Source organism: Melanotaenia boesemani, chromosome 16 (genome assembly GCF_017639745.1).
Source record: "Melanotaenia boesemani isolate fMelBoe1 chromosome 16, fMelBoe1.pri, whole genome shotgun sequence".
NCBI classification, from domain to species: domain Eukaryota; kingdom Metazoa; phylum Chordata; class Actinopteri; order Atheriniformes; family Melanotaeniidae; genus Melanotaenia; species Melanotaenia boesemani.
The window spans coordinates 14,029,453-14,056,875 of record NC_055697.1 but is presented as its reverse complement, the minus strand read 5'-3'; the positions used below and the strand labels follow the sequence as shown (position 1 = coordinate 14,056,875).

General features: G+C 39.9%; 1 protein-coding gene across 3 annotated transcripts; it reads right to left on the bottom strand.

The window, feature by feature from the left end:
- Positions 1–4,534: 4,534 nt before the first annotated feature.
- map3k4 (mitogen-activated protein kinase kinase kinase 4) lies at positions 4,535–25,982 on the bottom strand. 3 transcript variants are annotated; one of them, XM_042010373.1, is made up of 27 exons: positions 25,762–25,982; positions 20,005–20,207; positions 18,522–19,924; positions 15,908–16,168; positions 15,440–15,592; positions 15,199–15,356; positions 14,051–14,167; positions 13,851–13,950; positions 13,618–13,701; positions 13,260–13,529; positions 13,008–13,157; positions 12,489–12,650; positions 12,253–12,386; positions 10,742–10,820; positions 10,580–10,658; positions 10,278–10,380; positions 9,839–9,961; positions 7,860–7,960; positions 7,685–7,765; positions 7,406–7,597; positions 7,241–7,311; positions 7,032–7,148; positions 6,783–6,942; positions 6,558–6,680; positions 6,134–6,240; positions 5,564–5,743; positions 4,535–5,399 (listed from the first exon to the last, which is right to left on the bottom strand). In XM_042010373.1, the coding sequence occupies exons 1-27, from the start codon at positions 25,791–25,793 to the stop codon at positions 5,379–5,381; spliced, it is 4,764 nt and encodes a 1,587-aa protein (XP_041866307.1). In that variant the 5' UTR covers positions 25,794–25,982; the 3' UTR covers positions 4,535–5,378. The 3 variants fall into 3 exon arrangements, with proteins under 3 accessions (XP_041866307.1, XP_041866308.1, XP_041866309.1); XM_042010374.1 differs by lacking the exon at positions 25,762–25,982 and adding an exon at positions 25,494–25,618; XM_042010375.1 differs by lacking the exon at positions 9,839–9,961.
- Positions 25,983–27,423: the final 1,441 nt, after the last annotated feature.

Sequence of the window (27,423 nt, the reverse complement as noted above, 5' to 3'; positions counted from 1 at the left end):
TGGTTAACAGAACACACAAGTGCTGCAGTTCTTAATGAAACAACACCCCCTCATTTAGTTTTATGAATAAATGTCAAAACGGAGGGAAGGGGGAGGAGAAGCTGCCTTATTTAAAGATTCATTCCAGTGTAAAGAGATTTCATTTGGTGATTTTACTTCTTTTGAATATCTTAGTTTATTTTAAGAGGCGTTTATAAAATTCTATTTCTAATCATCTACAGTCGTACAGGACATTATGCTAATTTTATTGATGAATTTTCTGAATTATTGTCGGTTATCTCTACTGACTTCAGCCATTTTATCTTAACGGGGGAGTTAAGATATTCACATAGATAACATGACGGATGGTAATGTAAAGGAATTTTCTTCCATATTGGACATGTTTGGTTTGTGGCAACATGTAAAAGAACCGGCCCACATTTGAGGTCACATTCTGGACCTGGTTATTTCAAAAGGTGTTGATATTTCTTCTGTTGCGGTCACTGACTTGGCCTTGTCTGACCATTTTTGTATTTTGTTTGATTTACTGATCACTCAGAATGTCAAACCAATCTGCTCCTCGGTTAGGAAGAGGTACATTAATGAAAGGACAAGTACTAAGTTTGTGGAGGCCATAGCTATGTTACCAACAACCAGTGCAGAGTCAGTTGATGGACTCCTGGATCATTTCAATCTGAAAATCTTGAATGTAATGGATGCTGTTGCACCGATAAGAATCAAGAGCACTTTGAGCAAACAGAAAACACCGTGGAGAAACACCACTGTGGTTACCAGCCTAAAAAGAGAATGCAGAAAAACTGAGCGGAAATGGCAGAAAAATGAACTTGAAATTCACTATGAGCTTTACATACAAAGCCTGCGTAACTATAACAATGAGCTGTGCAAGGCCAGAGAGCTGCATTTATCTGAAATGATTAACAAGAACGTCAACAATTCTCGCCTTCTGTTTGCTATGATTGAAAAACTTAAAAATCCTCCTATACAGATAAGCCCAGAGCTCCTTTCCACTGAGGAATGCAACCGACTTGCCAACTTTTTTAGCCAAAACATTAAAACAATTAGACAAAATATTAATTCCACACAGTCAAACAACAAAACTAGTTTGTATCTAAAACTCAGAAATATTTCTGATGTTATGTTGCAATTTAATATGGTCAATTTAAAAATCCTACGAGAAATAGTTTGGTATTTGAAATCAACAACATGCACTCTGGATATGATACCATCTGACTTTTTAAAAACAGTTTTTATCTCAGTAGAAAGTGATCTTCTACTTATAGTTAACAGCTCACTGGCATCAGGCATTTTTCCCAAGTCACTAAAGATAGCTGCTATTAAGCCACTCCTAAAGAAAAGGACTCTAGATGCCTCTATAATGAACAGCTATAGACCTGTCTCTAACCTCTCTTTTATTTCCAAGATTATTGAGAAAGTTGTATTTCACCAGCTTAATGATGTTTTAAATGAAAGTGGAAATCTTGATAAATTTCAGACCGGCTTCCGACCTCATCACAGCACTGAAACAGCTCTGGTCAAAGTGTTAAATGACATTAGGTTGAATACTGATTCTGGTTAAGTATCAGTCCTGGTTCTGTTGGATCTCAGTGCTGTGTTTGATACTGTAGATCAGTGGTCCCCAACCCTGGTCCTCAAGGCCCACTATCCTGCAGGTCTTCGATGTCTCCCTGTTGCAGCACACCTGATTCAAATGAATGGCTCATTAGCAGATTTGTGCAGAGCTTGTCACAGAACCATTTAATTTGAATCAGGTGTGTTGCAGCAGGGAGACATCTAAGATCTTCAGGATATTGGGCCTTGAGGACCAGGGTTGGGGACCTCTGCTGTAGATCACAGAATCTTGTTGCACAGGCTGGAAAACTGGGTTGGACTTTCTGGAGCAGTTCTTAACTGGTTCAGGTCCTATTTAGAAGTTATTTTGTTACGATCGGCAGCTATGAATCCGAGCGAGTGGCCATGACTTGTGGAGTCCCCCAGGGGTCAGTCCTTGGACCTCTTCTGTTCAACTTGTATATGCTCCCTTTGGGTCAAATATTACAGAACTATAGCATTAATTATCAAAGTTATGCAGATTATACACAATTTTATGTGTCTCTGTCACCAGATGACTGCAGTCCAATAGACTTATTGTGTCAGTGTCTGGAGCAAATAAACACCTGGATGAGAGAGAATTTTCTACAATGAAATGAAGACAAAACTGAGATTATTCTGTTTGGTAGCGAAGAGAAGAGGGTCAGCATTGGCAAACACCTGGAGACTTGGGCTCTCAAAATCACCGACCAAGTTCGTAACCTTGGAGTGTTGATAGACTCAGACCTGACTTTCAGCAGCCACATCAAAGCTGTCACTAAGACAGCTTTTTACCAGCTCAGAAACATCAACAGAATTAAAAGTTTAGTCTCCCAGAAAGACCAAGAGAAACTCATCCATGCATTCATCTCCAGTAGGCTGGATTACTGTAATGGTCTTTTAACAGGACTTCCTAAAAGTGCAGCTCATCCAAAATGCTGCTGCTAGAGTTTTAACCAGGACTAAGAGATCTGAACACATCACACCAGTTTTGAAATCTTTACACTGGCTTCCAGTCCGTTACAGAATAGATTTTAAAACCCTTCTGATCATTTACAAATTTCACAATGGTTTAGGCCCAGAATACATCAGTAATATGTTCAGAGAATATAAACCTAGCAGAGCTCTTAGATCCAAAGACTCTGATCAACTAGTCCAAACCAGAGTCCAGACTAAACACGGAGAAGCAGCATTTAGTTGTTATGCTGCAAACAAGTGGAACAGACTGTCAGTGGAGATTAAACTTTGACCAAATGTAGACATTTTTAAATCCAGGTTAAAAACATTTCTTTTCTCCTGGGCCTATGCATGAATTCTGCGCGGTACCTTTTTAACTCATCTTGCTTTTAGTCATTTTAATGTCATTTATTATTTTATTTTGATTCTTGCTATGTGTTTCTGCCTTTTACTATTTCTTAATATCTGTAATGCTTTTGTTTTATGTAAAGCACTTTGAATAGTCCTGTACATGAAATGTGCTATACAAATAAACTGCCTTGCCTTACAGTTTCTTACTGTGTTAGGTGTGGAAATCTGTTACTGTTGACAGTTGATTTTAGCTGAAATGTATTAATCTATCTGCTGAAATTAATCCACATTGAGCACTTGTGGGCTTGTCTCTTTAAAATGATATAGGGTGGTTGTTTGGTGTGGGCTTTCGTTACTCGATGGGCCAAATATTTTCTGTTGGTGAAAGGGTTGGACTGCAGGCAGGTCAGTTCAGCACCCGGACTCTTTTCCTGAAAAGCCATGCTGTTTTGATGACTGCAGTATGTGGTTTAGTATCATCTTGCTGAAATATGCAATACCATCACTAAATGAGACATTGCCTGGAAGGGAACAGCTGTAAAACCACCATGTACTTTCCAGCATTGATGGAGCCTTCACAGATGTGTAAGGTGCCCACACCATAGGCACTATTGCAGTCTTTTGAATTGTTAGCTTTTAACAAGCAGGATGGTCCCTGTTGTTGGTCCACAGGACAGTGTCCATGGTAACCAAAAAGAATTTCAAATTTAAATTCATCTGACCGCATAACAGTTTTCCACTTTGCTCAGACCATTTTAAATGAGCTAAGGCCTAGAGAAGATAGTGATGATTCAAGAACGTGTTCATATAATTGCTTCGTTTTTTTCATGATAGAGCTTAACTTTTTTTTTTCTAAACAAAATTGTACAGTGAACTGTGTTCACAGACTGATTTCTAGAAGTATTCCTGAGCCCATGCTGCGATTTCCAGTAGAGTATTGTTAGGTTTTTATGAAGTGCTGTCTGTGGGCCCAGAGACCATGGGCATTCAGTTTGAAGAGATTCCTCCTGATACTCTGAATCTTTTGATGTTATTAACCTGTAACCTGTAGATGACATGATCTTCAAAGTCTTTGCAATTTTACATTGAGGAATATTTTTTCTAAAATTGTTTCACAATTCTTTGACACAATTTACCACGAATTGGTGAACCTCGGCCCTGTACGCCTGAAGCTCTGCTTCTTATAAATGCTCCTTTTATACCCAGTCTTTAAACCTGTTGCCTATAAACTTTGTCAAATGCTCTTTTGATTTGTGCCAATTACTTTCCCAACATTTTGTTGCCCTTTTTCCAACTTTTTAAAAATATATTGCTGCCATCAAATCCAAAGTGAGCTCATATTTTCTTCATAAAAGGGTAAAATGTCTCCATTTCCATATCTCATTTGCTACGTTCTATGGGGAATGCAATCATGGTTTATGAGATTTTGCAAATCATTGCATTCAGTTTTCATTTATATTTTGCACAGCATTGCAACCTTTTGTAAATTTGTGTTGTATGTTGCAATGAACAGTATGCCAAAAACCGAACTGAGAATTATGGACAACCTGAAAAATGAGGATAACCATGTAGAACAAGGACATATACAATAACAAACACTTTGAATGCTGCACGACAAAAAAGAAGAAAAAAAGATGCCTCTTTTATAAAAAGGATTGGTTTATTAATATTGTTTGTACATAGCAAACACTGTAAGAGCAGCAGAGGACCAGAAGTTGTGGCATGTGTGTGTGTTAGGTTGTGTGGATGTTTACGCTCAGCAGCAGGGGCCCCCTTTCTCCACTTAGTTGGCTACACTCCAGTCAAATGGACCAATCTTTAATGGTGAATAGTGGATTTGAACATTGCTCCAACTTGACATTTTCTCCTCAGCAAAGAGAACACATGAAAAAAAGTCCTTTCTTGAGCCTGTGCTTGCTGGATGACAACAGATATGAGAAAATTTTGGATGGTATTCATTTATAAAGGTAAACCTGCGCTTCCTTCCATTCTCAGAGGCTTTCATAGCCTTTCATACCACATTTTTCAGCCTTAAAGGCCAAGTGAAATTAGACTCACCCCTTCTCTACTCAACTGTCCCCTTGGGTAAACAGTTTAAAAAGTGCTATATTGTCCCACCCTCCCATTTGTTAAAAACAAAGTATTCCTCAATGCTTTTTCAGATGTCTCTTCACCAGAGAACAAATAAATGTGGCAATAGTTACTTTAACTTTACAATATTGTTTATACATGAATTAAAGCCAGTTCTATTCTTACAGTATGTACAGTCCCTCCCCAGCCCATGGATACATAAAGACCACAATTCAGTAATCCATGGATCCAGTTGTCCTCTGAAATGATAATGTATTACTTCCTCAGTTTAACTCCATGTGCCTTCAGCCATTCTCCCTCTTCTCCATGTCCACAGTTCTGTTTTCTTTTGCCAACAGCATGTACAGTAGTGCTTTAGTGTGTAAACATAAAAGCCAAAGAGGAGTTGTCATTCACTCTTCATCTGTGCAAACCTGAAACAGACAAGAGGTAGCAGCTTCTGTCAGGTCTTGCTGGACAAGCAGTTGACAACTAAGAAACTTGAGAGTCAAACTTAGTAAAATGAAAGCAAGCGTATTTATTTATCTAATTTAAATGAAAAAAGGCACCTTTTAAAAATGTATGTAATGCATCTCACCTTGACAAACGGGTGGTCCAGCAGCATGCTAGCTGTCCAGCGACGTTTAGGTTCACTCTCCAGGCAGTGATAGAGGAAGTCCTTTCCCTCTGTGCTCAACTTCTCAGGGATGGGGGGCTTATGGCCCATGCCCACTTTGTACATAATCTGAAAGTTGTGTTCATACTCATGCCAGGGCCTCTGCAGATTGAAGTAAAAATAAAACACAGTCATTTAGAATTTCCTCAAGTGGAAAGAGTATGTCAACTTTCCAAGCTAAATTTAGCAGCTTTCAGATATCATAATGAGAGCTGTAACCACAACCACTCTTCTCTAGAAGTTTAGCAGAAGAGTTAACAAACAAACAGACAAACAAACAAACTGAAAACTTTAGTCAAAATGTGACTTTAGAAAAACATATAAAAAAGACATTTTACTTAACAGGACTTAAATAATAAAAGTTGCACATGGGAGTCACAGTTTATCTGCAGTTGATCTTGTTTATAATAAAAATAAAGCTACAATAACCTTCCACATGTTCCCTCCTCACCTTGACCTGCTATTTTTATCTTCTATTTTCTGACCTCTTACCTTTCCAGTCACCATCTCAATGAGGACACAGCCCAAACTCCAGATATCTGCTGCTCTTCCATGACCTTCCCCCTTTGCTCTTGTGATGACTTCAGGTGCCATGTATGCTGGAACATTTTGAGACAAATAGCAGTTACAACCCAAGAGCATATTCTTATTAACAGTTGTATAATATGGCATGGAAGCACACAGAGTATGTTTTTACATACAGACATAAGATCAATGGAAAATATGTTGCATATAAAAAATATGAAAGTGGATAGGGTATAAAGCAGAAAATATATAACAACAGATCACATCAGGAAGTTAACACATAGACATTCATCAACAGGGCAAAACAAAGTTGAGTCACTGACAAAAGGACAGATCATGAAATGGTCCTGGGGTAGTGGATGCAACTCTGAAGTGAGATGTAACTTTTTACCTGCTGTTCCTAGTGTGCTGTTCACCTCCCCTGGCATGGTATGAGTGTTGTTCCTCAGTTTGACTGAGCAGCCAAAGTCTCCGAGCTTAATCAAACCTGATGATGTCAGGAAGATGTTGGCTCCTGTTACAAAAAAAAAAAAAAGAGGACAGAACAACAGAATTTTCTGCATGTCCAATTATGAAAATATATTAATAAATTAGGGGATGAGTACTCAACACTGACCCTTGATATCACGGTGGACAATGCCATGTTCATGGAGGACATTGATGGCTGTAGTGATCTGTTTACTGTAAAGCCTGATGACGTGTTCCTGGAGCCCCAGTCTGGACACCTCCTCCAGAGTGCCCTCATCACAGTACTCCATGAAGATGTACATCTCTTCCTGCAAGCGAGTAAATGAATGCTTACACCAAACTGCTTCAGTTTACAACACATATAACATGATTTCATGATCATATGTGAGTTTCTTACCCGATGCAGCTCGACTCCAAAGTATCGCACCAGATTTGGGTGTTTGATGCCTTCAAATATTTTAAGCTCATCTGCAGTTTCCTTGATGGTTTTATGATCATTTGGCTGGAATCGGATCTATTTTAAAAACAGAGAGAAGCCTTTTTTTACGACCTGCATCTACTGTGATTATTTGAAATCTATAGAATTAATTTTGCTGGGCTACACACCTCCTTCATTGCCATTAGTTCTCCAGTGTCAACATTAATGCAGGTGTACACCTTTCCATACTGGCCTTCACCTAATTTAAAACAAGGAAAAAAACATGACATCAGTGCCTGCACACCTGTTTAATAAAGCTCATCATTACAAAAATAGTCGCCATGTGGTCGTACCTATCTTGTTGCCCCTCTGCCACTTGAAAGTCACCTTTCTGAGGCCAACATGCATGACGTTGTCATAGGACTTGGGTGTGTGACACACTTGACCGATGATGTTTCGCTGCTTCATCACAGCGTATCTTTTCTCCTCAAACCTGCGAATGGAGCCACGGACAGCCTCCATGGGGCTTTGACTGGCAGCTGTGCCTGACAAAGAAGGCAAGAAATGGGAATTAATCAAATGTTTATATCTCTGTAGTCAATTCAAGACATTTTGTCACTTAAGAAGTTTACCCTTGGACTGGCTGATGAAGGCTGGGAGTTCCCAGCTTCGGCGTGCACCACTGTTCGGGTCTCCCTTTGGATATGAAGGTTCTGATAAAAAATACATTACATAAGAAGATTTAAGCAAGGAGGTTGAATATGCAATGAGCATCTAAAAACCCTGCAGATCACTGAATGCACAGACCTTCTCTTTCCTCAGTGGGGCTGGAGTGGCGACTCAGGGATTTGAAATTCAACTCTGCTGCAACTGATGACAAGCGATCATTCTCATGGATATTTGATCCCCTGCAAAGACATGAAAGACACTAATGCAACACTGAGACAGAATCAAAGACCACTGAGACAGATGATAGGTGGGGATTTTCCTAATGGCCATATTACATATCATGTTTTTTAAAACAGTTTTGGCTCCTTTCCATTAAATGAATTGTGGAAATTAAACAGTAAATGATCCCCATTTTCCTAAAAGCATCTGAACTAACTTGCAAAATAATAATGATAATTTAAAAAAACTTACTCTAAACTCAACATCATTAAAATACTTAATGCAAATTTACTAAAAGAAAAACTCAAATATTTATAGATATTTAGTCAGTGTGCCTCTCATTTATCTACAACATATTTAAAAATGTTTCCACCCCTTGAATGAATCTACATGTGGAAAATTCATGATGGAACATTATTTGCAATGACTAGCATGTTTCAAGTTATCAGAGCTAACAATGCTTATTACGGCAAAAACTACATGTCTCTGAGTGATCAAGCCAGAATCTTGACTTTAAGCCAATCCAACATTCCTGGACCACAGAAATGACTCTCATCTGCAGGATTTAACCACAGAAAAGACTCCAGGCTGTAGTCACAAGAAAGGTGCTTCAGCTAAGTATTGATGTAAGAATCTGAATGTATATGTCAATGTTGTATTTATTTTTTTTTTGTGTGTGTGTTCACGTTCATGAGATACTGAATTTAGACTGACAATAGAAATAAATGCATTTAAAATTATATTAACACAAGCCTGCAACATAGGATTAGGATTTCAATAAAAAAAAAATATCAAGAAGCTTATTTATAGCATGCCTCTTGAAATCCAGCAACAGCTCAGCATGCATCAATCATTCACACAAGGTTAGATCTTTAGGGTACAAGTTTCAATACCACACACTCAAAGGGCAGAAAATCTAACAGCAGTCAGTTACCAAGATTAAAGCAAGATTGATGTAAATAGCAGTAAAAAGCAGAATATCATACTACCAGCCTTTCAGCGAGACAGTGCTCATTTTCATACCATGCACAACAATCACCGTCTCTTCCATGACCAGTAACAGGACATGTCAAAGGGATTTTTTGTTTCTTTCCTTTTACTCTCTTCAGGTTTTGTGACACGGTGCAGGGCTTTGTTAGACACTTAGGACTGAGACTGATGCTCCTAAAGTGTATTCTGAGGTCCTATCACACTCTTTTGTGGTCGACACCAGTTCCATGCAAATCAAAATTTGAAGGCATCTTGTAAACAAGATAAAAATAATTCTTTCAGAAAAAAAAGCCATGCTGCAGATGCTGCATCGGTGACTTAATCAATCCTGGGATGTAATTTAAGGTAGAAGCAAAATGCCTCATAATTGCATTTGATAAAGCATAAATTAATAATTCAAAAAGACTGAGACCATAATCCCATACTTTGATTCTTCTCCAAAACTACCAAAGATTAATTGTGGCTGTAAATCTGTGATGGGCCAAAGTATACCCAAACTGAAATGCTTCACAAAGAAATGACTGCCTCTTGAGAAGTCAATCCAATATCTGCCTTAAAATCCACTTATTTATAAAATATTTGTACACATTCATAGTGCTTATTAGGTAAAGGCTATAAATTCAAAGCTGTAAAATACAGGAAAAAGGAGATTCCTCACACCTGTCATTGCCTTTCCATCCTCTGAAATAAACAGTTTAAGCAACACCTTGGCACCGCATCATAGATTTAATGAGTGGGTAACATCAATTTCGCCTTTAAACCACACCCTAACGCCATGAGGAATTTAAAATCTGAACATGAGGCATTCCCTTCTTCCATTTGCAGAAGCTTCACAAGAAATTAGCATTGGCTTTCATTTTTGTCACTGGAACTGTCTTTGTGAGAGTCTCTACTCAGGGCAAGGCTACCTGACATCATTGGGGCTGCTGCCGGGTACTTTGGTGTGGCTGTGCTCCCCTGGGCCCTGCGGGACAGAGCGAGGGCCGTTTGGGAACAGCTGGTTCCGGAGATCACAGGGGAGACTTCGAGAGCTGTGTGGTGAAAAAACAAACTGAGGAGCGCTGCTTGGGAGGTGAGGTGGTTTGTGTAGGATGTGTGTGGTCACATGTGTGTGACTGGGTGGCTGGTTGAGGAACAAACACGCACACTCATTCCTAACACTATTAAGATTAAAATGAGAAAACAAAATGAAAATAACAGAAAAACTGCTAATGCACCCACAGCATATGCACACAGAAGCTCACATATGCTTAAGAGCAAAAATATTAACAGATAAAAAGCAAAGCCATGCAATATAAACTATACAAAGGGGAATACATCATTGTTAAATTCTGAACTTTATCCTACCTGAAACCTTCAGCATTAGGGATAAATAGATTAGGGTTTGGTGGGTCACTATGACAGCGGACAGGGGCAGGAACCTTCACAGGACGAGGACTATTCCTGGGAGCTGAAATATAAAACCAAAAAATCACATCATGGACACAAGGAAACCTTGAACCAGCTAAGCACAGAGAAAAACACCAAATTCCAGTCATACACATTTCTCTTCCCAAGTTAGAAACGTGAAACACGATGTAAACTGAAATAAATCCTCAAATCTGGATATGGAAACCACCAACAGTTCATATCACAAGAGAGCATCTTACCAATGTAAAGGCCAGTAACTGGGCTATGAGGTTTTCCAATCACATGTCCAATACATTCATTCATCAAGGCTTGTAAGTTCTGCAAAAATGAACATACATGTTTAAAAAGGCTACAATAGAGCAAGCTGGAGAAAACAAAGAGAAGGAAACATGCGGCTTTACCAGGAAGTCATCCTCTGGTAATGCAGATATGAAGGCAGGTTCAATAGCCTGAAGAAAGTCAAAACCCTGCGTCGCCCATCTGAGGAAGTGAGACACAAGGGTCAATCAGTGTGTCCAAAAATTGGGAAAAAAAATGGAAGGAAGAAAAAAGGCATGGAGGTGAAAGTTGGAAAAAGAACTACAACTTATACCATGATTAGAACATTATTGTTTACTATCAAAATCAGTAAAACGGATACGGTTACTGAATTATGCCACTATGCAATTACAAGCCAGTGCTGGAGGACTTCTGTTACATATCATTATGTCTGAACTCCACAATCTTCATCGTAAATCTTTTAAACTCCTGACAAGAAAGGGCTAATATAATACAGCAGAATAGCAAAAGAAAAATTACTTTACGTCAGATTAAACCTAAATATAGTTCAAAATGACTTTCATAAAAATAACTTAATTTAAAAAAGGTAGTTTAATGGCTTAACCCCTTAAGATGCGAACGTAACGGTCCCGGTACATGACTCCTAATCAACAACATTGCAGCCATGTGACCCAGCTTGATAAGGGGTTAAAGGTAATTAGAAAAATTAAAATAATCAAAAATAAAATGTTAACTTACACTAATACTTAGTCAAGAACCCTTCTGACAAAGGACTTTTGGCCAGATTTTTTACTAAAGCATCCTACACTTGTTTGTTTTTAGCCATTTTCATCTTCAGCATGTGAAATACAATTCAACCAAGGTGAGGTCAAGTGACTGTGCCTTCAGCTGCAATCATGGCTGTTTTCATGGTAGGTTTTGGATCATTATCCATTTATCTGAAGAGCTGTTCAATCCATTTAGCTGAAGTATATTCTTGCAAAAAAAAAATCATTTAGCTGCTTCTGTCACATCAAACAACAATGACCAGTCGCACTGGAAGCTCATACCATCAAACTTGAAATGGTGTCTGCTACAGATCATGAGCTTTAATCACTTTAGGGTAGCCCTGGGTAAAATTATGTCTTCCTGGACAGTGTTGTTCCGGCTATTTATTTATTTATTTATTCTTTATTAAAGAAAAAGTATGCTGCTGTTATCTACCACTGATGACAACTGTGGCCTCTCTAATATTTGCTGGTTTTGCTTTTGATTTTAAATGAATGAACTGTTTCGCTTGCATTAATAAATTCGTTGATCAGATGCTGCAAATGCCAGGTTTGGAGTTAAATCAAGGCTGCTTACATGTTTAATAGTTGAAAAGATCAAGAATGAAAAGCCTATAACTATCAATACACAGCTTCTGATTAAAATGTTTGATTACTTATCATCCCCTGAAATAGAGAATGTTAAAAAAAAACTCTTCCTATTAGAAAAACTTCAAATTTCCTCAGACAGTCTGCAGTTTTAGATTAAAAGCTAATGTCATGAACACTACACAAGTCAACAGACTCTGTATGTGACAAAAATCAAAAATAAATTTAAGCAGATTCTTTAAAACTTGTTTAGCACTCTTTGGAAGGTGAGGTCTTACCTGGGCTTGGTGCCCCTCCCACTTTCACATTTGGTCAGGACATAAGTCATCCATTTACGGGCAAAAGCTATGTAGCGTTCTCCAATCCTCTGCCTGAACTCCCCCGACATCAGGCGCACCACCTCCTTGTGGTACTGTAAACAGAAATAAAAAAAAAAGTGGCTGTGTTAAGTATTACAGCTTTTTATAAAAATACACACATGGTGTCACACCACTTAATCCCTGCAGCCTTTTACCTCGAAGGCAAAATTGTAGCCCTGTATCATTGCCTCCCTGTAGTACTGATGGAGAGTGGCTGACTCTGATTCCTCAACCTCTGTCTCAAACTCTGTGGTGAACATGTATTCCACTCGGTCAATGGCTGTGCTTATCTTAATGCATAGCTGCAGGGCCTTGTTCTGCAGGTGAAGAGAAAAATATAGGAGAGAACAGACATGAAAGACTGGTTTTATTATCATTTAATAACACAAAGATTCTGCAGAGAGCAATCAAGGAAAGCTTAAAACCAAACAGCATCTTATTTCTCATATTGTGACTTTGAGTGTAACAGTTATGTGAGTTTACTAACTTCCCCTTAGGAAACACCTTTAAAATCTGGTCTGAAAGTGGTTCAGTTTTTTCAGCTAATATTAGATTAATACTAGAATAGAAATTCAGGGTAGATGATTAACAGCTGCAGCACAAACAGATCTGAAAGTAGGACACTAGTACATGACTATCTGTGCAACAACATAGCATGTAGTTATTTTAAATACCTTCAGATCTTCCAAAGCGCTTGCAATGAGAGGCTGACTTGACGTCTGCTCTCGGCTAAGGGTGAGAACGTCCTCCATGGACTGCTGAAAAGCCTTTCGCTGGGCCACCAGGTGAGCTGACTGCATCACTATCAAGAGCATGTTCTCCACCTGAAAGCCACATATGAACAGTAGGAAGCTTGTCAACACCACACAGACATAAGCACAAATAAAAAAAAAGAAAGAGAAAGAAATATATTTAGTTTTAAAAACCTTCATGGCCATCAAAGTGTCAACAGTCTCCATCTGTGGGACTAGTTTGAGAAGATCTCCATCCCACTGAGCCCACTCAGAGTAAGTAACGGAATCTCCAGTTCCATGTTTGCTCATGAGCAAGTAGGCATCATCTTCAGCAATTTCATCAGGCTCTTTGGAGCAGTCTTTGCCAGCAGCAGCATTGAGAAGCTGCAGGATGAGAGGCCGCTGATCCATTAAGCCACAGGGTACAAAAACTTGGAGCTCTTCCAAGCCTGGAATCTGAACCTGGGAATATGAAGAGGAGATTAAACACATAAATGATCTGAGAATGGAAAAATAAATGATGTGAAACTAACAAAAGGCACATGCTCACCTTGACATAGTTCCTCTTTTTTAGTGCCTCCAGGAGACAAGTCACCCCGCTGGTGATACTGAAATCTGCAGCAACTTCCAAGTCCTGCAGTGAAGGATGCAAACAAATGTGTCAGAACACACCGTCCCAGTTCTTCACCCAGCAGAGAAAACAGGGTCATACTGCAACACTAGTACGGCTGTGGCTTTCTGTTTCACTTAGGGCGGACAATCTTCCTAACTGATGAGTCTCACCTTCCGAAGCATTTTGGCAAAGCCCAGAGCCTTGGATGCTCGCTCCCGGGCCTCGTGAAACAACTCTTTTAGTGACCTGCTGGTCTCAATAACTGATCGTCTGGAAAATTTAAAAGGTTTAAAGTTAAAAACATCAACATAAAAGTCTGAATCCGAATCAACCTGAATCTTTCAGTCTGATATTCCATCGTCTTTCTCACCTGATCTCATCTGAGGCTGTGCTGTCATCTGCACCTCCCCAGAATTCATTCCCACTTCTCTGCAGACCAGCATCCAGAAACTCTCCAGTGGATTCAAGCAGCATCCCAGCAATGTTACTGCAAAGAGAAGAAGACCCTACAGCTTCACTGAAAACATTAATTAAAACTTAACCCAGAGCTTGTTTTGAAGTTAACTGCTGAGGGGTTTTGGTTTATTCCATAACTAAAACAAATGTAAGTAAAAACACATTTTAATGGATACTTGGCCCTATTTATATTATACTTGTATAAGAAAAAGCATCCTTTATTAGTTAATGAACTGGTCAAATATCAGAGTTTGCTATGTGTTTCTCGAGATAGCTGTATTAAAAAATGTTTGTTAAGTATACATAATTTATTCATTGTTTTCATTTTTTGGCCTTACAACATCTGTGAGGCATTTGTGAAAAAATCCTGTCTTTAGCAGGAGATTTATCCAATAATCAGCCTGCTGCCCCCAGTGTTGTCTAACATAACCCGTGTAATCACGACATTTTGTCCATGCAATCTGCAAGCACTTAGTCAACACTTACTCTGCTAATATTTGCAGAGTTTAAAAGAAACTCAGTGCTAATTATGTGAAAGACACAACAGTTCATCTTATCATGCACACACATTATTACATGTAATATTCATGGGAGGTGTGACAGAGGCATGTATCACTATTATCATACATTGTTTGTATGTAGTTGTAAATGTATATGCACAGTTAATAACTTGATTATTATTAAGAAATGCCCTCATGAAATAGTCATTAAGTCCCAACACTAGCTATTGTGGTGTCTTAGCAACCAGGGTCTGTTTGATGAATTACCTGTGATTAGATGTTGCCTAAAAGAGAGATCAGTGCCAACTATTCTTTGCCAAATTGCAGACAGGGGAAATCTAAATGTAATCTGAGTCACAATAACTATTTATTCCTTACAATTTAATAAATATGTGAAAGTTTTTACCCATCCCTTGTAATGGTGCACACAATATACAGTCTATTGTGTAAACACAGTGTCGCTTACTCAAAGGGCCAGAAAATGGACCAAACTTGTGCCACATTAGGTCATTGATTAGGTCAAACCCTGGGCCCATTCTTGATGAACTGTAGGTTTACTCACCAGAAAAGTTCCCCAGACTGGGCCTCTCCTCCACGAATGTATGGCGTAATGACCTTAGTGAAGTGCCATTCCTCCTCCAACAGGTTCTTTAAACTGTGCGAGGCTTGAGGCAACTGCTGCAGCATCTTAATCCAACTACGCATGTACTCAAAGTAAACCTACAAAAACAACAGAAAAAGTTAAAAACTGCCGACGGGAACGCTGTAATTTAAGTGGAGGAGGGAGAGATTAAGCAACTTACCACCAGCATCTTGTGAAGGTCTTCTTCAAACTCATCAATATTGGCATTTGTTTGTAAGCCTTGTGCATCAGTCACAACTCCACGCAGCATGAACTGGTAATACTGCTTCATCAAAAGGCCTCCTTTAAGAACTTCTTTACACTCGCGCACCAACTGCAGAGCGCAGACAATACATATAAGAAAACGTGCACATACATCTTGTGTGTGACGGTCTTCAAGGGCAGTAGTCCAAATAAAATGCTAACAATGGCTATAACAAGATTTTGTTTAAGAAGGCATAATCCAAGTTTATCCACTTAGTTTAAGCTTGCAGGCTATGCCATTTGACCTGTCAAATTCTCTGTTTGACAAAATAACTATGCAACAGATCTACACTATGTTAGCTGTACAAAGCTTTCTGTCACCCAGAACGAATGGTCTGTATAGCAATGTGAACTTCATAAAGAAAGGTTTTTATCAGCTGCTTGCCTGTTTGATACTGAGCAGTGAAGGGTCTCCAGCAGGCCTCTGTTCAAGTCGAAGTTTAAGGCATTCGTGAATGACATTGAGGAGGACTCTGCACAGCACGAGGAATGCTGGCCGGAAGGATGGGAGATCCATGTCCAGTAAATCCTCCCAAGACACCTGGTCTGCTCCAAGCTCTGGATCAGTAGCACCGCTGTAGGATACATGGCGCGACAGCTCTGGCAGGTAATCACTGTACAGCATGAGGTCGGGGAAGTCTGCAAACTGCAGGTGGAGGAAGCACAGTCAACTTGCATGTCTAATTGGTGGTAAGATCATTATTTTATGAACAGATTTAAAAGATCTCTTCCCTAATAAATAAAAAAAATATCAAGCCATTAACCAAACTAAGACAATAAGACACAACTTGGGTCTTATTGCTTACACGACGGTCCCACAGATAAGCTGATAATTATATTAAACTCAAATCCATCATGTCATCATATCTTCTATGTCTCCCTTTTACTAGCTGTTCAAATCATCCTGCATTACTTATAGTCTGGGCTTAGACTTCTGTGCTTCCATTAATGAAAACTCCTTATTGATCTTTCCTTGAGAGCTTAATCAAATGACTAATGTTTGCCACAGTAAAAATTAGTTGTGTGGCCGCTTCTTTTTACCTCCAGCATCACAGCGTGGTATGGCGCCTGCATGGCATCTAGATGCAGAACCATCCAGCACACTGTGTGAGTGGCTGAGAGGATCGTCAGTGTCTCTCTCCCCATTCCTTCAACACCCGTCTCAGCCCCAAGACCCTCCGCATCGCTGGTGATCCCACCCACCTATCTCACAGACTCTTCAGCCTGCTGCTATCAGGAAGGAGACTGCAGAGTCTCTGGTCTAGGCCCAGCAGACTGAAAGACAGCTTCATCCATCAGGCTGTCAGGAAGCTGAACTCCCCCCACCCCTCGCACATCAGACTCTGAAGACTTGACTTGATTTTACCCTGTCATTTAATTTGTTCTGGACTTTTAGCTGTGTTGTCTTTTTTTTACTGTTAACTTGTGTGTATGTTTACTCAACAGCACCATGGTCTTAAAGAACAGTCATTTAAATTTTTTGTATGTACCAACATATGGCGAACTGACAATAACAAAACTTGACTTTTGTTCTCCATCTTACAGCAGTTCCAGGCTGCAGCCATGACTTCCATCCAAGGCCTCTGAAACAATGCACCATCTTTCTGTTGTAACTGAACTGGGGCACTTGGTAATATTATGGTGGTAAATGTGTCTTTGCATAACTCAGCACAAGCTTGGTGACACTTCCCATTATTTGCATTTATCATAATTTAATCTTTACCAATCAGTGAATTCCTGAACTGAATTTCTTTTTCAAGGAATAAACTGTTTCAGGGCTGGGTCACATAGCAAAAACAATATTACGACAAACACATTATCTATAATGATCAGTACTGACCACAATACAGCATTTAATAATGCTGTCAATATCTTTGTGTACACTTACATACATTTTATTCGTATGTATTTATTTACAGTTGTATTTACATTGCACATCATTACATAAGCAACATAATGTTTGCCAGCTGCAAGGCTGCTGCAGTCGCACTGAAGAATGCACATTACAACTTCTATTAGTAACACACAAGTGCATGATCGCTTCCTCTGGCTGCAGCAGAAATGTGCAATCTGAAGTTGCTATGTTTTTCACTAGGTGCTTTCTTTGAGGGAAAAAAAAGTTTTTTAAATTATATAAAAAGGTATAAATGTTGCAACAAAGCCAGTCAGGTAACAGCAGTGTTAGTTAACAGGACTTGCTTCTGCACATATTGATTTGGCGCTTATAGAGGAGAGGGGGTTGATGCAGTGCCAGCGTAATTGAAATGTTCGCCAAAGACAAAGATGTACTGCATGCAGCTTTACAGTTACAGAAGATGCCATTTTAAAAAGAAAAACTTTACTAAATAAGTAATTTAACTGAATTTTACAGTTTGGGAGAAATATTACAAGTTCATTCTTAGTCAGCCTGACCCCCGGTTTCATGCCTCATGTCATCCAGTCATTCTGCCTCCACATGCATTCAGTCTTCCTGTAGTGGCTCAATGTTTCGCAGTAATAAGTTAGCATGTATTCTGATAAGATGGCCAGACATATTGACAGTTGCTCCATTTGTTTTGCTGAGGGACAAGCCCTTTGCTCTGTCTGTGGATCAGCTGAAAATATGTCATGCTTATCACTAAGCTGAACATAAATTTAATTATGATCCAACTTTGAAATTGTTTTATTGCCCAGCCTAGATACAGTGCACATTTTACTTTAAACAAACTTTTGCCTCAGAAAAAAAGAGACCATTACAATGTTCAAGGACCCAAGATGACTTCTTTTTAAAAGGGAATTTGTTTTCAAGTATTATATTGGTATTGTGATAATATTTTAATTGTGAATGCTTTGTCCACAATATTTGTGAGCGATTTGCTCCTTTACAGAAGACACTGCTCCAGAACTGACCAAAATCTCTTGTAGTCTGCGTTTTTCTTTCTTAACTTCATGATATCACCATAAACAACATAAGTATGAGCTGCTAACTGAGTTAAAAGCTAAAGGAATGATAATTTTACCTCCAGTGCAGGAGTGTGCCGAAGCAGCGCTGCTCTGGCCCTCTGAAGAGAGCGGTCCATCAGTTTGTGCAGTCTGAGGATCAGTTTACGCAGTCCCATCTGTTTCAGAGCTTTATCCACAAATGGTCTGTAAATGGCTGTGGGGCAGAAAACTTCCCCTCCCGCAATCACTTCTGAATTTCCTGCAATGGCGGTTGGGAGAAACTCGTCCTCTGACGACAATCGGGCAAATTTGGGAGTCAAGGTGGGAGACAACTCTCCCCCTGCTACAAGTCCAACTACCTCTTCATCACTTTCAGCTGTGAAAGTGGCCGTTGAGTCATTCTCCTCCTCTTCCTCTGTTTCCTCTTCTTCATTTCCACGGGAGCAGCGAGGTGAAGGTATTTCAAAGACGGGCCACCCGATGCGGGATAGATCATGGAGGCCCAGCACAGTAGCCATAACACGCAGCTTCTGGTTGAGGTCCTGGGTGATATTAAGCCACAGACAGAGCGCCTGCACCCTGCCCTGAAAGTCTCTAGCTGCGTACTTTTCATAGTCCTTCTGAAGGGCCTGCAGGGAGGGGTACAAAGCTTCAACACACTCCAAGAGCTCCATAACCCGCTTGACCTGCTCAAAAGCCAGCCGCTGGCGTTGAAGGTGTTCCCTGGAATCAGCACCAGAGCCTAGAGGCTTTGCTGCATTCATTGCTGATGAGGGGCCAGCACTAAAGCCCCAGGGATCCACTCCACAGTGGTTTGTCTCTGCTACAGCAAGGTCCCTCTCCTCTCCACAGACAGGATCTGGGACACTTTGAGAGTCCTTTTTGATTGACTGAGACTCTGGACACTCAGCCCCTCTCAGGCTGTCATAGTTGACTTTAAAGTGCAGCACCACATTGATGATGTCAGGGATAGCTTGTCGGGCGGTGAAAAGGTAAAGGTCCTGGTCGTTGATGGAACGTCGTGCATGCCATGCCTGCAGCTCCAACCAAATGACCTCATTGTTGTGACCCATGAAGGCCATGTTCTCTAAGCCTCTCTGCTCCTTCTCTTTCCTCTTGGAGGACATAGATGTGAGCTTGAGCAGCAGACGTAAAGTTTCAAAGAACTTGAGGCGGTCAGCTGGACAGTCTGTCCGGGAGGTTTGCCGGTGAGTTCGGGCCATATGGGGCATAGTCACAGGGAGTTTGCAACTGCTACAGCCCAAGCTTAAGTAATGCTTCCTAGGATCCATGTTGAGGGCACTGAAATGGCTTGACTTTGACAGCGGATCTAGCATGAAAGCACCTTCAAAGGTTTTCTTCTGGTCTCTCTCGTTAGAGCGCCGAGTGGTCCTCTGCTTCTTGTCTTGCTTGTAGCTGTTCTCTTCAGGGATCTCCACTGGTTTGGTACTCTCTCTGTTGTCAGGTGGTCTGACGTCCACTGAAATAAAACCAGATTTAAATTGGCATCACGTATAGCTTCGATTTATATTTCTCAATTTAAGTGACCTATTAACTTACCCTTGTTTGGAGACCGGCCGGTACTTCTTGACTGGTTGCTCTTTTGATGCTTTCCAGACATCAAGACAGACATGCGTTTTATCTGACGCTGGGTACAAGGAGGTGATGTGCTATACAGAGCTTCCCCTTCCTCACTGGGATAGTCCCAGGACTCATCCAACTCAGGGTTCTGTTGGGATGCATCTTCCTCTGGCTTGGTCAGCCTGTGAAGATTGAATGACATTGTGGGGAAACACAAACAGAACATATGACTTGCATTGGATGGATGTTTACATGCACAGAAACCAAGGTTAGCTTGAAAAGATTTTTAAAAGTAAGTGACTATTTCAGTCACAGAAAAATAAAAGTATGTAAAGGTCAAAACTTATTTTTGGCTGTTTGTACAGAGAACACAAGAATTCTGCTCAATGTAAAGCAAACATATTGCTAAACATTCAATTCAATTTATTATGGAAACCCCCTTGAGATGTAACATCTAGTTTGCAAGGGGGACTAAACTGGAATTAGATTGGACGTCTGCTGCTGCTGCCAACTGCCACCTAAATGTACAGCAGCAACACGCCATGACCGAAGCTGTCCACATGCAGGATAATAACCTGTGTTAAAGATAACAGCTCAATCAGGAAGAGAAATAGTAAACGTGCTGCCAAGTCATCACCCATGCAACACAAGTTGCACAAAGAGCACAGCGTCAGCAGACTGAACGTGAGCTGACAATGCAAAACAAGATTTCTGATTAATGAGATTACAAGGAATTTTTGAGCAACAGTTTTGATGTTAAATTTCTGAGAATTCCACAGCAGAAAAGAAACACTGCAATGACTTCAAATACTTCCTTCTGGGAAATAAGTAAAAAGGAGGGGGGAAAACAAAACAAAGGACTCAACCAACACACCTTTCCAGAATACAATGTCAAGAGCTTTGTTCCCTAATGTCTTTATGAGAGTTATTTAATAGGATTAGAGAGGAAAGGTCAGAAGGTCACACCCTGCCAAGGAAGAAAGAAAAAGATGAGGAGGGGAATGAAAAACCAGAGATATGTGCGCTGGACAACGAGACTCTACATCGATCATCTGACTGAAAGACATTCCCAAACACGTGCCTGTTAATGTTGGTGCAGACGGAGTTGAAAGGACAAGGCTGTATCACTTTCCCTTGGGAGTGGGAGTGTGAAGGGAGGGAGTTAAATCTGGAAATCAGTTGCAGAAGCTTTTCAATAAGCCACAAAGAGAGAAACAGAGAGAGAGTCCAGAATATACTGCCCATCTGTCCCAAAGCAGAACCTGCCCCCCCAACACACACACGCACAATGAATCTAGGAACAGCTGTAGAATAACATGCAAGTCAGACACCTGCTGCTAATACTGCATCTGCAAACCAGGATGCTAAACAAATACATAAAAGAAAATGACTCAGTGCCTCATAGATGTGGATATTGTTGAGATTTTATTGTTAATTTTTTTTCTTTGAGTGAAAAACACTAAATCCCACCTTCTCTGACTTCTCTGAAACTGAATTTAAGGGAGATGATGATGCTCTGACATGTCAAATTTAATGTGAACACACATAACTAAACAATGAGCCAACTTATCTTTGTCAACTTGACAGGCATGTTATACACTTACAGACACCAACTACAAAGCATCAGTTAGGGTATTTTAAGCAAGTACTATTACATGAACAATTGTACATCATCTATTAGTAATAAGTGTATATCTGCAACTGAACATAATCAGACCCTTCTTGTCTTTTATTTCTGATAACCTTCTTGGAAATTAGTGCCTAAATTCCTAACAGATTTTACCTTGTGACTCAGTCAGTGAATCCCTGTAAAAGTAATGACCACAGCATAACCAGTTAACTACAACAGTCATGGAAAATACAGTCAACTTTTGCATTAAAGTACACTGGCTCCACTGTGAGTTAATTATGAGAAACTGTGAAGGGACTTGTTCTGCAAGAGCAAGATGTAACAGTGTCCTTTTCAGTACCAAGGCACAAGAGGGCCCAGTAAGCTATTTTGTGTGTAAAGGCATTAAGAACCACAACAGACAAAAATTCTGCTACTGCATTGCAAAAAGTAAGAACAGTCACAGGAAAGAGAAAATACAAAAGTAGAATCGTACTGCAAACCCCTGCAGTGTCCATCACATGGATTATTAGAACATTTGTAAACATTTCAGGGCATGCATGGCTGTGGGGCATCCAAAGACAGAAATAGTACATATGTGAGACTGAGTTTAAAAAAGACAGTAGTCTACGCAGAACAGCATGACTAAATCACTCAGGAATGAAAGCGGAACCAATGACGCCATCACTGCTGACTGTTTGTTAGGTTGCCATGGTACATTTCAAGCACAAGTTGTGCTGTTGCAGTAAACTCTGTGCAAATTCTTCTGCTAGGTTTTTCTCCCCCCCTTCAAACCTACTAATAGAATGCACAGAGAAAGTTCCTGGCCTGTGTGCCCTGTAGTTAACCACAGCCACATTATGGTCCTCAAGCTGGCCCTGCTGGCTGCCACTGGTGAATTATCACTGCAGATGGTGTCTGGTTGTTCTCAATGGCTCATCTGATGGCTCATTGGGGCTCCAATAAAGGCCAGTGGAATGCTCGAGCCCCCAGGCAGAAACACTGAGTGAATAATAAACAGCACAAAATCGAAAGTCTTTTCTGTACAGCGACTAAAGCAGATATACTAAGAGCTGCCAGATCAGGGGGGCCTGACCTTTGACACCAACCATCCACACTATTGTACCAGCAAACGGCACTCTATTGTATAGTTGTGACACGTGGCCCGTGAGGCCCACAGCTGAATACCACACAGCTGGTTAGTGAGCACACTTACTCACAATGCCCAAACTAAAGTTTTTTTTTTTTTTGGCAGGGGGAGAAGGAGGAGAAGGTGACTGGGATTTTGTAAGAGCACACTTTCCTCTAATTAGGTCATGCGGGCATAACTAAAGCTCTGTCAGATAAATGCATATTTTGATTACCCCCTACCCTTTCACAAACACACACACACCCACACACACACACACACAAACTATAAAAATGTTCATAGTTTAACCAAATGTGACTAAAAGGAAAAATGTGCTTCCTTCTCTTCAAAAGCTTGGCTCATGTATTAAGCAATCTGAATCCCTGGCCTAAGTCAAACAGTTATTCGGCTCCAGCAGAGATCAGTTTTTGGATTGCATGCTGACAGAATTCAGAAACAACAACATACTTGACCACACCCATTTACTGGAACAGTGTGACACTGCCAGGACTGAACCTCCCAGGCTCTCCAACATGCAACTGTGTAAAATATACAACAGAAACATTTGCTTCTGCAAGATATGAAGCTACAGTTAATGTAAGCAGCCAATCTAATAATAGAACATTGCTGTGTTTGCTAGCTAGCCTTGCATAAAAGTGAAAAGTGTGAAAATCTTCAGTCTAAGGACAGGCAGAAAACTTACTGTCCCAGTGGAGGCTCAGTCCACATATCACATGACATAAATGATGATACTCTTTGCAAAGTGTGTTATTGCTGTACAAGTTAAATGACAAATGAAGTTATTTTTAAGGTTATTCACACTATGCCTTTTGCATCATAAATCCATTGATGGCAGCTCTTTGTTCGACCTTTGAAAGTAAATGTGAAACTTTGCAACACATTATTCAGTTTCAGTTTGCACTTTCTTTTACAGCAAAGCGCATTACAAATGTGTACTGTACCCAGTGCTTAACCACCTTTGATTTGCCTTTTTATCAGTTCCCATCTTCTACAAGCTTAGAAACATCAGCCACCACACTAGTAGTTACAAAGATGCTATTGTTTCAAAGGAAATGACAGATGAGAGAGACAGAATGTGAGAGCATGAGTCTCTCTCTGTTAAGCAGGTGTGGGAAGAGAGATCCTTTTAGGAAATGCTAGAGGACAGTCCATCTGTATTCTACAGCCTGTGCTGCTGGCAAAGAACTAATGAGTTCTACCCAATGAGTGCCTCCAGGGCTACAGGCAGCAATCTACTGCACACACTGCACCACATCCTGAAATCTCTGGAATGCCTGTGAGCCACAATGTCTTCAGACCGAGTCTGAGAATGAGGCATTATTGACAAAGGACCTCTGTACTTGCAAAGATACAGATAGCCTTCAATTGTCGAGTGAGCACATAACTCATTTTTCTCAATGCAGATGTCAGTCTGAAGTAACCTTTTATGCACAGTATGCCTCTCATTTAATAGTTATAAAGGTCTTATAAAGATCTTTGCATTTCATTTCAGTCTCAAAAAGTAATTTAATTGCAGATATGTGCACTCTCGTGACAACACAGGCAGTGATCACGTTTCTTCTCTGCAAACTCTGCAGCTTTGACTACGTATTGCCACAAAAGTTGCAGGTTTCTTTTCCCATTACCAGAAAAATGGCAAGAAGAACCAATGCTTCAAGCAGATGTAAATGCCAACCAGTAAAACTTTGTAAGGAATTTGTTCAACCTTTCTATGGCATGAATGACATATTATCCCTCCCAAAAACAAACGGGTGCAAACACTAAACATGACAATGAAAAAAAGCAAAAGCATGGACAATGGATCATCAATATTCTTTATACAACTGTGCCAGGCAGCAATAACATCAACATGGACACTATTGCACAATCACGCAAGCTGTTTGTGTATCCACATCGACCGAGTGGCCACAAGAGGTAATAACTGGCTTGTGCTCGATCATTAGTGAAGTAGCCGACAAAAAAAAAGGCCGGCTATTTGCTTAAAACCAGGATTATGGCAAATGACAAGAGTTGATCCCACATGATAAACGCCCTCCAAGTTACTCGGTCAGCAGACAAACAACTGGTTGTGAGGAGCAAGGGAGGAAAGTGGAAGACATAACAGCAGATTCCTGAGGGTCTGTCGCCAGTGGTCAGGGACAAACACTGCAGCATTTCGATTACGAGATGTGCTCTTTTGACAAAACATGTTCAATGACTGTATGCACTCTCCTGCGTGAATGCAAAATTGTTTAACAACTTTGCAATCAGAGTAACGCAAACACGTTGCAGAGAAAATCAGACGCTCGTTGCTGCACATATTTGCAACATTTCGTCATGTAAGCGGAAGCCATTATGACCTAAATAAAGAAAATAATAATAAAAATAAATTAATAAAATAATCCAACAGAGTAAATTACCATTACGAGCGCCAATTCTAGCTAAAAGATTAACAATAACAGTGGAGCAACATGCTAGCGAAAACCAGAGAAGTTTGTAGTTCACCAATATGTCAATATGCACGGTCTGAAGATTTTAAATAACCAACATACCTGAAATTCCACTTAATGAGCCCATTTTGCAAAACTAGTCAAATCTCAGCTCCATCTGTTAATGTTGGCGAACTCGTGAGGAAACAATAAACTAATAAACAGCTAAAAGAAGACGTTAGCTAGCTGTTCCCTGACATGTTGCACTGTTGCAGCGGTTGATTATTATTCGTTTTGTTACCTTATCATTGGGCAACCATTTTGCTTTGCTCTCTTTAGACCAAGAATCAGTTGAGAATCGAAAAGCTGCAGCAGAATATGCTGGAAAATGTTGCCACAAAAAGTTTACAACTCCACTGTTGCAAATGCATTAACTGCACGAGTACCACTATTTGACAGGAAGTCGATTTCTGAAGGGTGCGCAAGTGCTCCCATTGAACTGACTGCAGCTCCCTATTTGGCAAAGCGTTCTCCTGATGGTGAAGAGTCTGTTCAACAGATTCGCATACCTGCTGGGCTTGTTGCGATCCGGAGGCTCCATAGCAAAACAGCGGCTTCTTCTTTCTAGCCGTGCATGGACTGTACCATGTCTAAGAGATATCAGATACACTTTGCACTGCTAAATCTTTGCAAGGAATGCGTTTTTCAGTCCCTTTAATACACTTTCTATCCGCCGGCACAGTGGACTCTAGCTTGTGCGTATGCCGTCGCCATCTTTCCAACGTACATTGAGGAGGAGTGCCACAGCTTTTCATTACTACGGCAACCCGGATAGGTCATATCTCTAGTAACTGAGCAGGCCCTGCTGTTTTACCGTCAGGGCACAGTCAATATGAGTCAGCTTTCAGGTGAACACCACCTAGCTCAAGTGCGTGTACACTTAAGTTGAGTTGTCATACGTGAAGTCAATGGTTATACATTTATTGTAAAATCAAAACTGTTTTTAAATAATTATAGTTAATTATTTAAATGTGTGTGTGTGTGTGTGTGTGTGTGTGTGTGTGTGTGTGTGTGTGTGTGTGTGTGTGTGTGTGTGTGTGTGTGTGAAAGAGAGACAGTAGTGCATGCGGCTAAACAAATTTATTGACTAAAAGAATTGCAATAATTTTACATAAAACATAACTTCATACCTCCACCTTTTGTAATAAAATAGTAACATATAATTGATCAGAATACTAATTATATCATTAACATATATTTTATTCACGGCCATCTCCTTCTTGTAAATTTACTTTATTTATTAAATAAATAAATATGCTACTGTTGTATTCAAGAATAATTTAAGCCTGCGACTGGTAACTACTGCCTACTCCTCTCTTCCTCCACATACTTTGAATTGATCATTGTGTGTCATTCAACCTCTCTCTCTCTCTCTCTCTCTCTCTCTCTCTCTTTTAACAGCTAATAAGACATAAAATTCTGTTTAATCTTTATGTTGGTTATACCTCAGTCTGTGAGATGTTTATATTTGTGTTTACATTTTTCTTTTGGCTTCAGTCAAAATTCAGACAGTGCTACACTGTTTACTTTAAGCTTTAAGTAGTCGATAAATGTTGGAAATGAATAAGTATCCCACAAAATTAACTGTTATAAGAGACACAAATAACAGCAAATCCCCGTCAAAAAGAATTCCCAAACTACATTATAGAGCTGATAGGAGTAAAAACAGTCCTTACTCTGTCTGGCTTGATATGGCAACTTCACTTTCTGAACTGGCTCCTTTGAATTCCCTTTTCTAAGAACATGGAATCAGTTAAGGGTTATTGCAACAATCCCTTAGTAATAACAACAGTTGTGGCTTGGTGGGCAAGCCACAACACAATAAAGATCTGGAGTGACATCTACCGTCACATTGTTTGTCAACAAAGATTTCTTACCAGGACGTTTAGATCCACACTTAATTTTTGGAATTCAAAAGCATGAACTTCTTTGAAAACAGGATACCTAAAGCCTCTGATCAAAAATTTCAATATAAAGTCTTTTGAAGAATGATTTTCTTTCAGATAAAGGACTATAGTTGTCTCCAAATTTAAGCTTGCCACGTCTTTATTAAAAATTTAAGTCCAAAAACAAAACACAGGTCCTACTCACTGCCTATGGTTCCAATTTGTGTGACAAAATATTCGAAGTCATGAATTGCACACAATGTTCGAAAACTAGCTTCGAATGGA

What these genes read in the sequence shown, in the direction of transcription:
- map3k4 (XM_042010373.1), bottom strand. Translation starts at nt 25,793, where the DNA reads ATGGAGCCTCCGGATCGCAACAAGCCCAGCAG. An exon ending in CTTCATCAGCCAGTCCAAGG is followed by an intron (nt 7,598 to 7,684) that starts GTAAACTTCTTA and finishes CTTCTTTGTCAG; the next exon opens with GCACAGCTGCCAGTCAAAGC. An exon ending in TTGAGATGGTGACTGGAAAG is followed by an intron (nt 5,744 to 6,133) that starts GTAAGAGGTCAG and finishes TTCAATCTGCAG; the next exon opens with AGGCCCTGGCATGAGTATGA.